The following is a 14,788-nucleotide window of genomic DNA, read 5'->3' as shown; positions in this document are numbered from 1 at the left end:
CCACAGAGGGTCCTGTGGGTTAGCAGCAGCTGCCAGTGTCCAGATGGCCTCAGGGGTGGAGGTTGGACAATCTGGAGGTCAGCAGGGAATTCAGCATGAGGAGATGGCCCTTAGGGTTCTGGCCCAGCAGCCCCAAGTGCTGGCTGTCCACTGAGTCATGAAGCTTGCAGGCCAGGGGCGCGTTGGCCTCTCTCTAGCTGGGAGTGACCTCCATCACTGCTGTCATTAGCCTCCCCTGCATCAACCTGTCCTTGGGGTAGGAGCACAGTGGGCGCAGGGACCCTCAGGCCTCAATTTTCCCTGCTGTAAAATGCATGTGATGGTGAGGCTGTCATGAGGCCTGAAGGAGTTAAAATGTGCCATGTGCTCAGGATGGCACCTAGCTCGGCGCCTCCTCGCCTGGTGCCACCATCTGGCATCAGAGATGAAACACTTCTCCCAGGCCCCCTCCCCTGGCACCCCCCACACTCAGCTCTCCATCAGCCACCCCCTCCAGGGTGGGACAAGGAGGTCCTGAGCCTGATGGGGACCCGACAAGGCTGGGCAGCACCACCTGGGCCTGGGCGATAATGGGAGCCTGAGTGTGGGGTCTGCGTGGAGGGAGCCATTGTCTCTTGGGCCTCTTGATGGCTACTTCCCTAGAGTCCGGGAGAAGCACTGCTGCTCAAGAGGGGACAGTGCCAGCAGCTCCCTCTGGGACTGGGGTGGGCACAGCATGGTGGGGCCTCACCCCCACCCACCTCCCATGGAGGTTCCTGGCTCTCCTGGGGGACTCCTCGCTACTGTGCTGAGGCTAGCACCAGGGCTGACCAGGCCCAGGATGGTGTTGGACCACCTGCATCCCCCTGCAGCAGGCAGGGAGGGCTCTGCAGCCACCCCCCCACCCATACCTGACCCCTCCCTGGCCATCGTGTCTAGGGTGGCAGGGAGTGAAGCCCCCACCCAACAACCTCCCCCAGCTCAGGGGCCTTTGAGTTCACCAGCATCTGCCTCACTGCAGGTTTCCCCTGTGCTGGGGGTGATTGCAGGGAGATGGTTCTTTGGTGTTCCCTGGGCAGATCATTGCCTCAGCCCCTGCCTGGTGTCCTGGAGCAGCTTTGAGGAGCTACATGGATAGGACATGAACTGTCTGCAGCCCCCAGGTGAGGCTTGGCTGCTGTGTCTCACTGCCTCTGCTCCTGGCTGTCAAAGCCCCATGGTAACAGCATCCAGGGTGAATTTAAATGGCACCCCAAAGAATAAGAGTGGGCCTGGTTGTCACTGTAGTGACTGGTGGCTTGCAACAAGTAGTGTGGCTTCTGTGGTGACGGGAAGTGACATTTCCCCCTGAATCTGCACTGGAGAGAAGGCCCCGGAAGCTTTCGGGCTCACCCTCCAGGGTCTGGGTCTGCATCTCTGAGAGTGGTCAGGTGGGCAGAAGAATGCTCGCTGCCCGGCAGTCGGGTTTGGAGCTGGGGAGGGCTGGGCCTGGTTAGCAATGAGCCTATTGCAGTGAACCAGAGCTCAAGATAAAGTGAGAGGCCCAGCCCAGACACCTCCTTCCCTGGTCCCAGCCCCTGTGCCTTGGCCTGTGCGGTGGAAGTCAGGCTCCCTCCTCCAGGAAGCCCTCCCTGCCCTGCCTACTCACACACAGCCTCTCCCAGATTTCTCCCTATCCAGGCTGAGTAGGATTCCCAAGAAGCCTCCTCCCCAAGGCAACTGCCTGCAGTCAACATTATCACCTCCCCCAGTGAACGGCAGTAGTGTTTTTTGCCTTCAGCAGTGGCCTCTGAAGGGGTCCTAGCAGGTGGGGGAGAGAGGTCTGAGTTAACCCCACGTGAAAGGCAGCCCATGCCTCTCCTCCTAGCAATCCCCAGCAGCAGCTTCCTCCTGGCTGACCCCACCCAGCTCACAGAGCTGCCTAGCTGGGTGTCCTTGTGGTTGATTGGGGGGAAGGGACTGTTATCTCCCAGTCCCCTCCAGGCTGAGACAAGAGCCCTGTGGGCCTGGATCTTTGAGATGGGACCCCCACCCACATGCTCTCCTGGTGGACGCCCACCCTGGGCTGTTCTCAGGCCCCTCTCCCCACACTGGGCCCCCACCCAGGAGGGAACTCCATGTACTCCTGTCGATCTGTCCATCTGAGCCTCAGGGGTCCTGGGCACTGAGAGTTGGGCTGCGCTGGGCTGGGCTGAGCTTGGGTACGCACTGTCATTGGGGACAGAGAGGGGATGCTGAAGTGGGCGCTTCTCGGTGGGGCCTGCCTGGAGGATCACCCCAGCAGGTGCACCCAGCAGCCAGACGAGTTTCTAGCAGAGTAAGCGCCCTGTCCACAGGGGTATGTGAGCTGAGGCTGGGGACCTGGAGGTGCAGGGGGAGGAGTTGGGGAGATGCAGAGGTCTTAAAGATGTCCCAAGGCCCTAAGACCCTGGTGAAGGAATGGAGGAGCCAGCACTGGTGGGGAGGGGGAGCTGGATGGCCTGGCTCTGAGCTGGACACATGGTCTGTGCCCACACCTGAGCTGTGCTGTGGAGCCCCAGTCCCCACCTGGGCATGTCCTGTCCTCTGAGGCACAGGGATTCCTGGTCCTCGGCTCTGACCCCTCGTCTCCCACTGTTGGGATGATGAGTCCATAGGCAGAGCCAGCCTCACAGGGGACCCAAAGGCCAGTTCAGATGGGCAGCAAATCGAGGTCCCACCGGGCACACACACACACACACACACACACACACACACTGTGCAGAAAGCTAATGCGCTGTTTATTTGGGGGATTGTGGGGAAGCACCGTGCCGCTGCTCACTGGTAGCCAGCCAGCTGCAAGATGGTGGGGTAGTGAGTACGATGGGCCATGCACTTCTGGCGGTCTATGAAGAGACTGTTGGTCATGGCAGCGATGTCCTTCTCCAGGCTCATGTGTGTGTCCTCGAGGTTACGCAGGGACTGCTCTGCTTCTAGAAGCTTCTCCCGCAGCGCTGTGAGGGACATGTTCAGCTCCTCCACCTCACTCACCAGCCTGGGGGTGTTGAGGGGTGTGAGCCTGGGCTGGGAAGGGCAGAAGTATGCACCTACCGGGGTGCAGGGGACCCAAAACTCCCAATGGGAGCTGGCAGGAGGTCCTGGGAAGACTCCATGAAAGGACCCCACCAGGAAAGCGGCTCTAGGGCAGAGCATAAATTACGAAGGTCCTCCCAGGGAGCGCAGGCCTGAGTGGGAATGAGTGACCCGCATGCAGTCTCGACCCTGGCAGGACAGGACCAGCCTCAGCCGACCAGGCTCAGTTCTTTCCATTCCTGATGTTTGACGGAGGGAGGCCCCCAGTTCCTTGAAGGAACTGAGGGGCAGAGAAGGAAGAAAGGTACTTAGACTCAGAAGAGGCCACTGGGCATCTGTTAACAAGGGAAACAAAAGGACGGCCCATCTATGCCTGAGCCCAGGCGTAGGTCATACTTTCCACCAGAGGTGTGGACAGCACCCTCAGGGCAGCAGGGAATGGCCCTGCCTGGCCTCTCTGGCCTTGTGGCGTCCTGGAGCTCACCGTGTCTGAAGGAGCTTCCTCCCGGGAAGATGAGGTAGCACAGGGTGGGGTGAGACCACGTGGGCACAGGTCCCTGGTACTGGGAGCACCCCCCAACCCCGACCTGTCCAGTGTCATATCTATGTCTGTGTTTAAGGCATGCTTGTGTGTTGCGTGTGGCCCCACAGTCTCCCTCCCCTCTCAGCACCTGGGGGGGATGTGTGTGGGGGGGTTGGGGTGTTTATTGGAGGCTGAGATCAGAGAGTAGCAGGGAGGAGGTGGACGCGGCCACCTGGGACTGCCTCAGAGGCCCAGGCAGCACCTGAACTGGGCTGCGTCGCGGCACAGCTCCACGTTGGGCCGGTGCCAGCGCAGGTACAGCCGGGTCTGGGCGACGTGCAGAGGTGCCTCCTTGTCCTTGATGGCCTGCTTCAGTGCCGCCACATTGTACTCCTGATCTGTGATTTCCCGCAGCGTCTGCAGACAGGATGGTGCCCCTTGGGCCTGTGCTCCCATGCCCGGGCATATGGAACGCCGAGACCAGGCTGGTCCTACCCAGGTCCTGGGGCTGTGTCCAGAGGGCAGTCCTGACCAGTGGCCCCGGGGAGGCGTGGATGAAGGAACAATGTGCACGGGGCCCCCATCAGGCTCTGGAGAGTCAGGCAGCCTGTTGTCCCTTAGCTCTGGTCCAAGAACCCCCATCCTTGGTGGTCACCAGGACCCGAATCCTGCTCAAGGACTGGGGACTCAGAGGCGGTAAAGGCCACGCTGAGACCCTAGAGTCAGAGCCCTGCCTGCCAGGCCGGGACTCTTGGGGACCTCCTGGGCGGTCAATGCTCCCCAGACCACCTCCTGCCTCCATCCTCCCCACAGCTCCTCTTGCTCAGTCATGGGGATGGCAACACCCACCGATCATACTCAGTGTCACCTGGTTTCACATAGGTTTACAGAGAGGCGACACTTGCTTCTGGGGTCCCTTGGGGTAAATGGGGCAGAGGAGAGAGGTGTTGAGGGCCCAGGCCAGGTGATGAGAGTGAGCAGACGCGGGAGCCGTCTTCGGGGTTCAGGGTGCCCCACCTTGTGCAGGTGGTGCTGCAGCTTGTGCCGCGCGTCCTCCAGCTCCTCGCAGCGGCGCCCAAAGGCCAGGTTCACGGCGTCGCATTGCAGCCGCAGGTCCTCGGAGGTGTCGCGAAGGATGCAGTCCACCAGCACCCGCAAGTTGGCGGAGGCCAGGCGCTCGCGCTGGGCGCGGCACAGATTGTCCTGCGTGAACTTGGCCCAGGTCTCCGGGGTGGAGGCGCTGTGGGGCGGGGTACAGCCAGGGGAGGGTCGGAGACACTCTGCCAAAGGCTGGGGGCCCTGCCCCGCCCCCATGCCCTGTCCACGCCCCGTGCTCCTGGAGGACCTGCATGGACCCTGATGCACCCCATGCCGCCCCACGAAGCCCAGTCCCCCAGGCTCCCTGCCCCCGAGTGTCCCCCGCCCACAACTCCCCTGAGACCCCCCACACCCTACCCACCCCGAGCGCTTAGTCCCCTCGTGCCCCCGCGACCCCGTTCCCAGCACCGTCGCCCCCAAGGCCCCCTCTGCAGGACCTCCGGCCCCCGTAGCACCCCTTCCCTAGTACCCAGCGCCCGGTCCCCTTCTCGCACCCAGGAGTTTGCCGCGTTCAAGTGGGCGGTGGTCACGCTCTCTCTGCTGGCCTCGGGCGGAAACGCAGTCCTGCCGGCGCCTGGGGCTGACCCCACCCCACCCTGTCCTGTCTCCCCGCGACCAGGCTGTGCAGGACCTGGGCACTTGAGAGGGTCTTGCTCGCTTGCTCATGCCAGGGGCAGACAGTTGCCCAAGTGCCCTCGGGGGCGAGGGCCTCCGGGCCAGGCTGGGGGAAGCAGCGCTGCTGGGGCCCCCAGGCAGAGAGAGGCGAGACCACAGCCAGGTCAAGCGCAGGGGCAGAGCTGGGGCCCACCTCTCTTGGAAGGTGGTGGAGTGCGGATGAGCCTGCACCTCGGTGCTCTGGCTGTGGTGGCGCCCGCAGGTCTCGTCGATGTTGTAGGCCTCCAACTTGTCCGACCAGTCCATCTCGCAGGTCTCCTTGTGCTCCCGGTTCAGTCTGAGGCGGGGTTGAGTAGGGCCTTGGTGTGTGCCCAGGGAGGACCATTCCCCCTGCAGGCTGGGCCTTCATGCCCGCTTCAGGAGGGAGCTCTGGGCCAGCCTGTCCCAGGCGGCCCTCGTGCTCAGCAGTGACCAGGTGTGGTGGCCCAGGCTGGCAGATCAGATGTGGGACTGGGCTCTGGCCACTCAACCTCAGGCTGGGCCAGAACCTCCCCCACCCAGCCCTGCGCTCCCACTGTGACCTGGGGCAGCCCCTGCCGGCTCTGAGCCTCTGGGTCCTGTCGTTCAATGCCTTGCCCCACGACCAGCCATGGGTGGGGTCAGGAGTCATCCCTCGGGCAGCCCTCGACCCACCGGATCTGGCTCACTGCTTGCATGATGGTTCTCTTCAGCAGTTCCTGAATGTTCCGGATGAGTTCGGCTTCCTGAGGGAGGAGATGCCCTGAGCACCAGAGCCCGTCCCTGGTGAGGATCCCAGCAGGCCCAGCTGCCGCAGGCCTTGGTCAACACCTGAGCAACCAGAAGGAGCTGAATGCCGGGCCTGAGCTCTGACTATGGAAGCTCTGCTCTCTCACTGGATTTATCTTGGGCTTTTGGGCATTCTCCTTGGTGGGTTGTAAGTGGGGTGTTTTCCTCCAGGGCCTTCTATGGGCTGCTGGGAAGGTCCCTCCATGGCAGTTCCCACGCCCCAGGCTTCAGGAGTCATCACAGCTGCTCACTCAGTGCACCCAGGAACGTTGGCCAGCCCCTGGACAGCCCCTGAGGACTCAAACTCTGGGGGCCCAGATGCCCGCCCAGGCTGCCCCTCAGGGCTCTGTGCTGGGAAAGGCCATCCTTACACCAAGAACAGGAGGAGGACCCTGTGTTTCTTCTTACTGCCTGGCCAGTTTAATTTTCTGTGTGTAGGAACAAGCCTTTTCCCTGTGATTGGGGTCTTTGCCTCGACCACTGGCTACCTCCTTGTGTGCCAGGGCCGGAGTCCTGCACCCCTCTGTCCCTGGGTTTGCCTCTTCCTGCACTGTGTCTCCATCACTCAGCAGGCACCGTTGGTGCGGGCAGAGGGTTTTCGGGAGCTGCAGGAGTTCTTGAGGCACTGAGAGGGTGCAGGGGGAAGGGCCTGCAGAAGGGGAAGGGAGGGAGGAGGGAAGGCATGAGGGGAGGGAGGGACTCAGGGTTCTTGCCTGAGCTTGGGGGTATGGCAGGAGACCAGCTGTCCCCACCCCCACATCTTTTACAAATGTCTACAGGCCTGTAGTGGTTCTCAGGGAGGCCCCAGGCTCTGAGAGTTCAGATAATTATCCAGAGCCAGCATCAGGGCCAGGACTGAGTTACTCTCTCACCCTATGGGGCTGCCCCACAGACAAGCTGGGCTAGATTGGGAAGTTACAGGGGACATGGAGGAGAGTGCAGATCTTTGTGGCCCCTGCTCTGTATAGGATGAATGGGAGCAGTGGCTCCCAGCCCACCCCACCCTACCTGTCCACACCCGCAGTGCTGGCCCAGGCCTGGGTTTTCACCTCGGGAGCAACTGTCCCAGCCAGGGACGGTCTCTGGAGAGGTGCCTTGTGGCTCAGCCCAGGCAGCCCAAGGTCAGGATGACTGTGCCAGGACTCAAAGGGATTGGAGGACAGGAGGAGAAACAGCTGCTTGGAAGTCAGGGGACTTCTGGGGCAAAGCTGCCTCCTGTCTGTCACTAAGAGGCCAGATTTGGGGACTCAGTGGTCTCACGTGCAGAGGGCTGGGCTCCTGCGTGCTTGCAGCAGCCACGTGGCTTGTCCACATCAGCTGCCGGGGCCCCTCCTCTCTGCGCCCACAAGTCCCGGCCACCCAAGGCTGCTGGCACCTTCAGCAGCTCCGTCTCCACATGGTCGCGCACGAGGTTGGGATGCTGGCGGCGCTCACGGCACTGCAGGTTGTCAGTGGCGATGGAGAAGGGCACCTCCGTGGAGTCCAGGGCGCGCTCTAGCCGTTGCTTCTGGACCAGCAGCAGGTCGGTCTCCGCAGCCAGCGCCTCCACCTCGCGCTGCAGCTCCGACTTCCAGCCGTGCGTGTCCTGCAGTCGCTCGCCCACCCTGCGCGTGGAGTCTTGCTGCGTGCGCTGCGCCAGCGCCTGGGTCTCCGCGGCCAGCTGCTGGCTCTCGTGCCGCTGCCGCTCCGACTGGTCGCAGTCGGCGAAGGCCTGGTGGTAGCGAGCATGGCAGTTCTGGAACCACTCCTCCAGCAGGTACTTGGCGGTGCGGAAGCCGGCGGTGGCCAGGCCGGAGGACGTGTAGGCGCCCGTGTTGCGGGCCACGTCGTACTCTTTGCAGGGCAGCTCGCAGGGCGGCACAGTCTGCGGGGCCGGCTCTTTGGTTAGGAGCACATCCTTCTGCGCCATGGTGCCCGCCGCCCACCAGGGCCAGGGGAATGAGGTGTGTGTGGTCAGTCGGTTGCGGTCAGCCCAGTGCGGTCAGCTGGGCAGGTCCAGCGGCTCAGTCCCAGAGCAGCACGCGGCTCCCAGTCGCCTGGGGAACACTGTAAACCAAGAGCTTCCTGTTGCTAAGAAACGGGATCCCTTCTCCAGTGGCTTCGGGAGGGGGCATTCAGGGTGGCGGGCAGAACTGCCCTCTTAAAGGGCCAGGCAGCCCCAGCCCCGCCATCCCTGCCCCCGCCTCGGGGCAATCAGCAGTGGCCAAGGGTTCCTGTCACTTAGAGGATCCTGGGGCCAGCCCGTCTCCAGCCTCTGTGTCCCACCCTTAGAGTTCAGGGTGTGGGTGGGGACCTGCTGCCCTGGCCCCTTCCTTGATTCATCCATTTGTTCCTGGTTTGCTCTCTGATGCTGTCCTGTGCGGAGCTCCGCGCTCAGGGTGAACAAGACAGAGGAGGCTCTGCCCACTTGCAGCCCCCTCAGGGCAGAGGGCTGTGGCTGTCGTGTGGGTGTTGGGTGTGCTGACTGATAGTGTTACTTGATGCCGTACAGGTGGCTGCTCTCCCTGCCCTCCTGGCCCCAACAGCAGCCTGGTAGCACAGGGAGGGTCCCAGGCCAGGCCCCCTCGGGGGCAGTCTGAGGCAGTTCCTGCAGGGACTCTGCTCCATCTGCTCCTGGACCTAGTGCCTGAGAGCCAGGCCCTGGCCTCTGGCCTCCTCCTCCCAAGTCCCAGCCAGGGTTCCCTCAGGCTGGGCACAACGGGGAGGGAGTCTGAGTGTGCTCTTCGCTGGGGAGTTGAATTCAGCCTCTGGGTAAGTGTCCAGAGTCAGAAGCCCAAATCTGCCCTACAGGGCGGAGGCAGGTCCTGTGCTGCGGAGGCTGCCCTCAAAGCCACCCAGGGCCAGGCTGCCTGGCGGAGGCTGGATGGGCAGGAGGCGTCCCAGGACACATGGGAGTCCCCCATACCTGGGGCCAGGGGAGCCCCAGCCTAGGCGCGATTCCCCACGCCGCCAGCGGAGGGCGGCCTTGGCCTGGCGGTGAGAAGCCTGCGGCTCCTGGCTGGGCCTCCCCTCAGCCTGCCTGGAGCATGCAGTCCTGGGGACCCCCAGCCCCTCCGGCCGCCTCTTCCCTGAGAACCCCCCACCAGAGAGTCCTCACTAGGAATTCCATTCCCCTCCTACAGCACAGGCCCCTGGGCCCCTGTCCTCTCCACCTCCACCCCCTCTGTCTCCATAGTCCGTGCCCTCCAGCCACAGGAGCCGGGGCTCCTCCTGGGCCATTCCCACCACCCTGCCCAGGGTCTCTCCAGCCCCACCGTGTGCCCGCCAGTGCCCTCCTCCTGGACCTGACCTCCCCCAGTCTTGACCTCTCCCACGGCCAGAACCCTCACTCCATGCTGCTGTCACCACGGTGCATCTGGCCTGACACAGCCTCCTGATGGGGCTTTGAGGACAGCAGCCCGGAAACTTAGCCCAACCCCAGCCAGAACCTGTGGCAGGTGACCTAGGAACCTCTTCTCACTGTCTGTCAAGATTGGGAGGTCAGGGGACCTCCAGGGGCTGGTGTGGTCTGAGAAACATCCTCGAGCCTTGCTGTGACTCAGTTTCCCCAGATGGCAGCAGGCTGCAGCCCACGCAGGGCAGCATGTCAGGCTCCACCTTTTGTCTGGAACCTGCATCCACTGGGCACATCTCTGTAGGCAGAGCAGAGCAGAGCTGCCCGTGTTTGTCTCCTGATCTGCAGCCCCAGGAGCTCGAGGGACCACCTGAGCCCAGGAGAAGGCCTCTGGGCCAGAGCCCAGCTCTGCGAAGTGGGAGACCTCTCAGCCTCCACTTCCAGGTGCACTGAAGTCGTTGGCAGGGGTGCTGCCTGCTTGGGGCTCCCAGACTAAGGGAACATAGATTCACCTGGTGACTGCAATAGGCCCTGCAGGCTGAGGCACAGGATTTGACCAAGGATGCATCAGAGATAGGAGACTGGGCCCTTACTCCTGTCAGCTGCAAACTCCAAAGCCCCCAGCCCTCTCATGGGGTGAAGACGCCCTGAAGGACACTCCAGTGTGCTCCCACCTGTGGGTTCTGCCAGCCAGAGAGTGGGACCCTCAGGCCACATGTGTCTTGTGGGATCTCAGCTTCAGGGACCCCAGGTTGCTGGTAGCTCCCTGAGACCTGGGTCGGGGGTGTCCATTAGAGCACCTTGGTCAGGACCCAGAGATGGGGAGGGCAGGGCTAAGATCACCCCAGGCAGTTGGCATCTCCAGAAAGCAAGAGGTGGGGCATGGCTCTATGACAGATGTCCCTGTGACAGGGATGATTGAAGGGACAGAGGGGCGTGCTCAGGGGCTGAGGGGCAGACGAGGCCACCAAAGGGCACCTTGGATACTGGATGGCCCCAGGAAGGCCCCTGAACCCCATCCTGATTGATCCAGGGGCCAGTGACCTTGGCCCAGAGTGCAGGCCTGGGGACTCGGGTTCCTTTAGTTTCTTAAGAAACTACTATACTCCTTTTTGGCATAGTTGTACGATTTTACATTCCCGCCAGTAATGTGTGAAAGCTCCAGTTTTTACTCATGCTCCTCAGCATTTGATGTTTTATTTTTTATTTTAGCCATTCTGATATATTGTTAGTCATTGTGTTAGTCATATAGTGTTAGTCATTGTGGTCTTAATTTGCAAATTTCTAATGACTAATTATATTTAACATCTTTTCCTGTTCATAATTAAATACCATCTGTATTCCTTTTCACATATCATTAGCACAACCATGAAAAATCAGAACAAAATTTTTCACTTCAAAATTTTTAGAACAATACTCAAGGGAAAAGGTGTTTATTTAGAACAAGGAAAACAATGAGACATTAACTTCCAGCTTAAATAAAATTGATTGTGTGCATAAAAATGGTGAAAATGTTGGACTTCTTTGGCAAAAGAAGAAAGGGGAAGACTATATTTTCTGAAATAGTATTCATCATTTGTCTTTGGTTTGTTTATTATATGTATGATTTTGAGAAAATGCATCAAAGATATAACTTTCTGGTGTTTGCTTTGATATTATCCTTGCAAACAGAAAAGTTGGCACATGCTTCTGTATAAAACTGGTCAAGGTTGGCCTAGGAATGCTATTACATTGTACTTTCATTTTACATCGTACTGTAAGAGTTTAATAATAGCTAAGGCATCAGCATTCATGTGGACTTATTATTCCTATTTAAGAGCTGGTGTGAGGTTTAGGACAGTTACGTGTTCTTTATCATAAAACAAATCTATGAAGCATTTATATAAAAACCCAGCATTTCTGGTTTCAAATTCATGCCATCTGCTTGATAGATTTGTTTGCAAGTTAGAGACATTTTATTGCATAACTTCAATGAAATATCATAGTCGTGCTCTTGACTATGTTTAAATCACAAAAAGACTTTAATCTGCACTCAGTTCATTAAACTAAAATCTTCAGTTTGAATATTAATTTCACTTAAAGAACATCCCTAGAAATTTTAGAGAGAAAAAGACTTTACTTGCAGAATATAATCTTCATTTGCTTTGACAACTAGTTAGTTCACATATGTAAAATAAGTCTACCTGTGTGTATGCATAATTAAGATGTAACAGTAGTGTGGTAATGACTTGTTAATTAAAGCAATTAGAATGGCAGTGGATCATGGCACATTTTACCTTAAAAGCCATGAGCAGAATACATCACAAGCTATGATACAATAAATAGTCATTAGGTTTAAAGTAGTTTCCACATATAAAAACACAAAGCATATTTTAGCCCTTTAAATGAAAGCTTCATTCAGTCAATATTGGTCCTCCTGTAGATGCATTTGTGAAACAAACAAAACCACAAAACATATGGCTTACCCGCTTCTCAAAACTTGATGCACAACAGACTGAGGAACTTCTCTACACCAGGACCTATTATTAAAATGAATAAGTCCTCAGTGAAAATCATTTATTTGCCTGGAGTATCATCTGATGTGTCTGTTGTAGGAAGCTGTGGCAGTGGTGGGTGGTTTAGTGAGACGGACCCTGCCCACGTCTGTCCGTCCATCAGTGGGCTAGTGTCTCTCTGGCTGCACCTGAGAAGGGTCTATAGGAGTTAATGGCATTAGCATGGGATTCAAAATAAATCATCTTGGATTCAAACTTCCATTTCAGTATTCATTCCCAGCTAAGTTTGTGTAGCATGCTTAATTTTCCTGAGGCTCAATTTTAGTAATGGTAAAGTTTTATCTGCCTAAAAGACAGGGACACATCCCAGTTTTGTGTTTTTTTGTTTTTATTTTATTTTATTTTATTTTTTTTGAGATGAAGTTTTGCTCTTGTTGCCCAGGCTGGAGTGCAATGGTGCGATCTCAGCTCACCACAACCTCCACCTCCTGGGTTGAAGGGATTCTCCTGTCTCAGCCTCCTGAGTAGCTGGGATTACAGGTGCCCGCCACCATGCCTAGCTAATCTTTTGTATTTTTAGTAGAGATGGGGTTTCATCATGTTGGCTAGGCTGGTCTTGAACTCCTGACCTCAGATGATCCACCCACCTCAGCCTTCCAAAGTGCTGGGATTACAGGTGTGAGCCACCATGCCCGGCCTTATCCTCAAAAAAGAATTTATCAAAATTGTGTGTGTGTGTGTGTGTGTGTGTGTGTGTGTGTGTGTGTGTGTGTTTTAAGTAGAGGAGTAACACTTTATTAAAAAGCCACTATATATGTTCTAACAAAAACCTCAATTTAACAATTAAATGTATGTGGGGAGAGGGAGAGAGAGAGAGAGGGAGAGAGGGAGGGACAGAGAGAGAGAAGGAGGGAGGCAGAGAGAGAGAGAGAGAAAAGAGAGAGAGATCTCTGGTGTCTCTTGCTTTTCGGATGAAGACCCCAGTCCTAACAGATTAGGGCCTCACCCTTTTGCCCCTATTTAACCTTCACCTTCTTAAAAGTTCCTTCTCCAAATACAGCCACACTGGGAGACAGGGCTTCGGGTTAGGAATTCTGGGGGGACATAATTCTCTCCAGAACAGACACTAATATCATGAATGCTCAGATTGCTAGTGAATATGTTCTTGTTACAATTATTTTAGCTTTGCAGTTTTAGATAATGAATACTTGGATAATAAATACCCACTATATTCGAATTTTTTTTCAACACTTCTTACTTGCATGGATTCTAAACAGAAGTCCAATGTAATTCTTGTGTCTGTTTCTCTGTAGACAATGTGTTTCTTCCTCTGCCTTATTTTAATATTTTATCTTTGTTACAGGTTTTCTACAGTTTGAATATGATATTCCTAGGTATATTTTTAAAATATTCATCCTGTTTGGTGTTCTCTGAGCTTTTTGGATTTGCAATTTGGTGTCTGTCATTAATTTGTGTTTTTTCCATAGTTAAAAAATGGACTTTATAGATTTTACATTCTCAACTTTCACTTATTTTCAAAATGAGAGACAAGACACCTAAACTCCAAGATTTCAGTCCTGAATGCAATAGTACCAGATTTTCAAGTTACATAAGTGAGCTGCATAAACACTACTAGTTTCAAGTGTACCCTATAAGAAACACATGGGCATACTTGCGTTGTTTAACCACACAGTGTCATATCAATAAACATCAAAGTATCTGACATATATTTGTCCATTAAAGGTAAACACAACTCTGAGTATCAAATTAAATTAATCATTTGCCTTTTATAATCTAAATCAGAAACTGAAAAACAGGAAGAATGTAGAGGTAAGTAGCTGAAAATGCTCCACTTACTGCACAAAAGCACACCATGACAAAGAATGCTAGAAGTAGCTTTCCTCAGAAGTAAAAATTGAACATTTAAAATATTATTTTATCCGAAAAGTTAAAGATTTTAGTGTGAAAAGCATGGTAAATGACATTTTAACTTAATCGTTAACTATCTAGCAAATTATAGATTTCAAGCAATTAGTTACCCACATTTCACCAGAACCTTCAGTGAAAGTGTCTACTCTCAATATTGACGAGAACCTTCCTGTTCTGAAGTGTCTACTCTTTAGAGTTGCTTTAGCTTTACATATCTGTAAAACCTAAGATTCCTCAATGAGAAGTTACAGCTTATTCTGTACTAGATACACATAATATATATAGATTTAGAACAAATGGATGCTTTTCAACTTCAAAAAAAGTATTTTAATTTACACAATGTTAGATTTTTTTTCACACATGTGTATGCATAAAAGTGTTTTCCAAATGCACAGGGTCCACTTCCATAATTCTAAAGCAAAAATAGAGGCACACAAATGGATAATAGGTTGTAGTTTTATGCATTTTTAACCTATCTTTAAAGAAATTCAATTGCCATTTAGACAGAGATGTGACGAACTTGTAACAAATTTCTATGACTTGGAAAATTAAAGGTCTAAAATTCCTAAATGTTGTAGCTCTGGGCAATTTGCAATTTGTGCATGGGTTCACTCACCCTAGGTTCCGTGAACTCCCTTATCCTGCAAGCTATAGGTAGTTTCAGCAAATATGAGACTCAAAAGACTAAGGAAGGTCTTGTTTAAATCAGTTCCCTTAAAAGTTGATTCTAATCTTGCAATGAACAGATTTAATATACTTGTGAGTTAAATTTTAAAGTAATTATAAAGACATTTACTCTATCATAAATGAATGAAATGTAAGAACCACACTTAAAGCAAGTCTTTCATTTTGATGAATGGTATCTTTCATTTACCAGCTTCATTTAAATATAGAAATAGTTGGCCGGGCGCAGTGGCTCACGCCTGTAATCCCAGCACTTTGGGAGGCCGAGGCGGG

General features: G+C 54.8%; 1 protein-coding gene across 1 annotated transcript; it reads right to left on the bottom strand.

The window, feature by feature from the left end:
* Positions 1-2,717: 2,717 nt before the first annotated feature.
* TEKT4 (tektin 4) lies at positions 2,718-9,022 on the bottom strand. The gene is made up of 7 exons (XM_032164577.2): positions 8,979-9,022; positions 7,449-8,119; positions 5,960-6,030; positions 5,460-5,603; positions 4,571-4,793; positions 3,816-3,970; positions 2,718-2,992 (listed from the first exon to the last, which is right to left on the bottom strand). The coding sequence occupies exons 2-7, from the start codon at positions 7,980-7,982 to the stop codon at positions 2,776-2,778; spliced, it is 1,344 nt and encodes a 447-aa protein (XP_032020468.1). The 5' UTR covers positions 7,983-8,119; positions 8,979-9,022; the 3' UTR covers positions 2,718-2,775.
* Positions 9,023-14,788: the final 5,766 nt, after the last annotated feature.

Source organism: Hylobates moloch, unplaced genomic scaffold (assembly GCF_009828535.3).
Source record: "Hylobates moloch isolate HMO894 unplaced genomic scaffold, HMol_V3 SCAFFOLD_10, whole genome shotgun sequence".
NCBI classification, from domain to species: Eukaryota; Metazoa; Chordata; class Mammalia; order Primates; family Hylobatidae; genus Hylobates; species Hylobates moloch.
The sequence above is the reverse complement of the archived record's forward strand: the minus strand, read 5'-3'. Positions and strand labels throughout refer to the sequence as shown.

Coding starts and splice junctions, on each gene's coding strand:
- TEKT4 (XM_032164577.2), bottom strand. CDS start 7,982: ATGGCGCAGAAGGATGTGCTCCTAACCAAAGAGCCGGCCCCGCAGACT. Junction 5,604..5,959: donor CAAGCAGTGAGCCAGATCCG/GTGGGTCGAGGG, acceptor ACCCCGCCTCAG/ACTGAACCGGGAGCACAAGG. Junction 2,993..3,815: donor CGCGACGCAGCCCAGTTCAG/GTGCTGCCTGGG, acceptor CAACACCCCCAG/GCTGGTGAGTGAGGTGGAGG.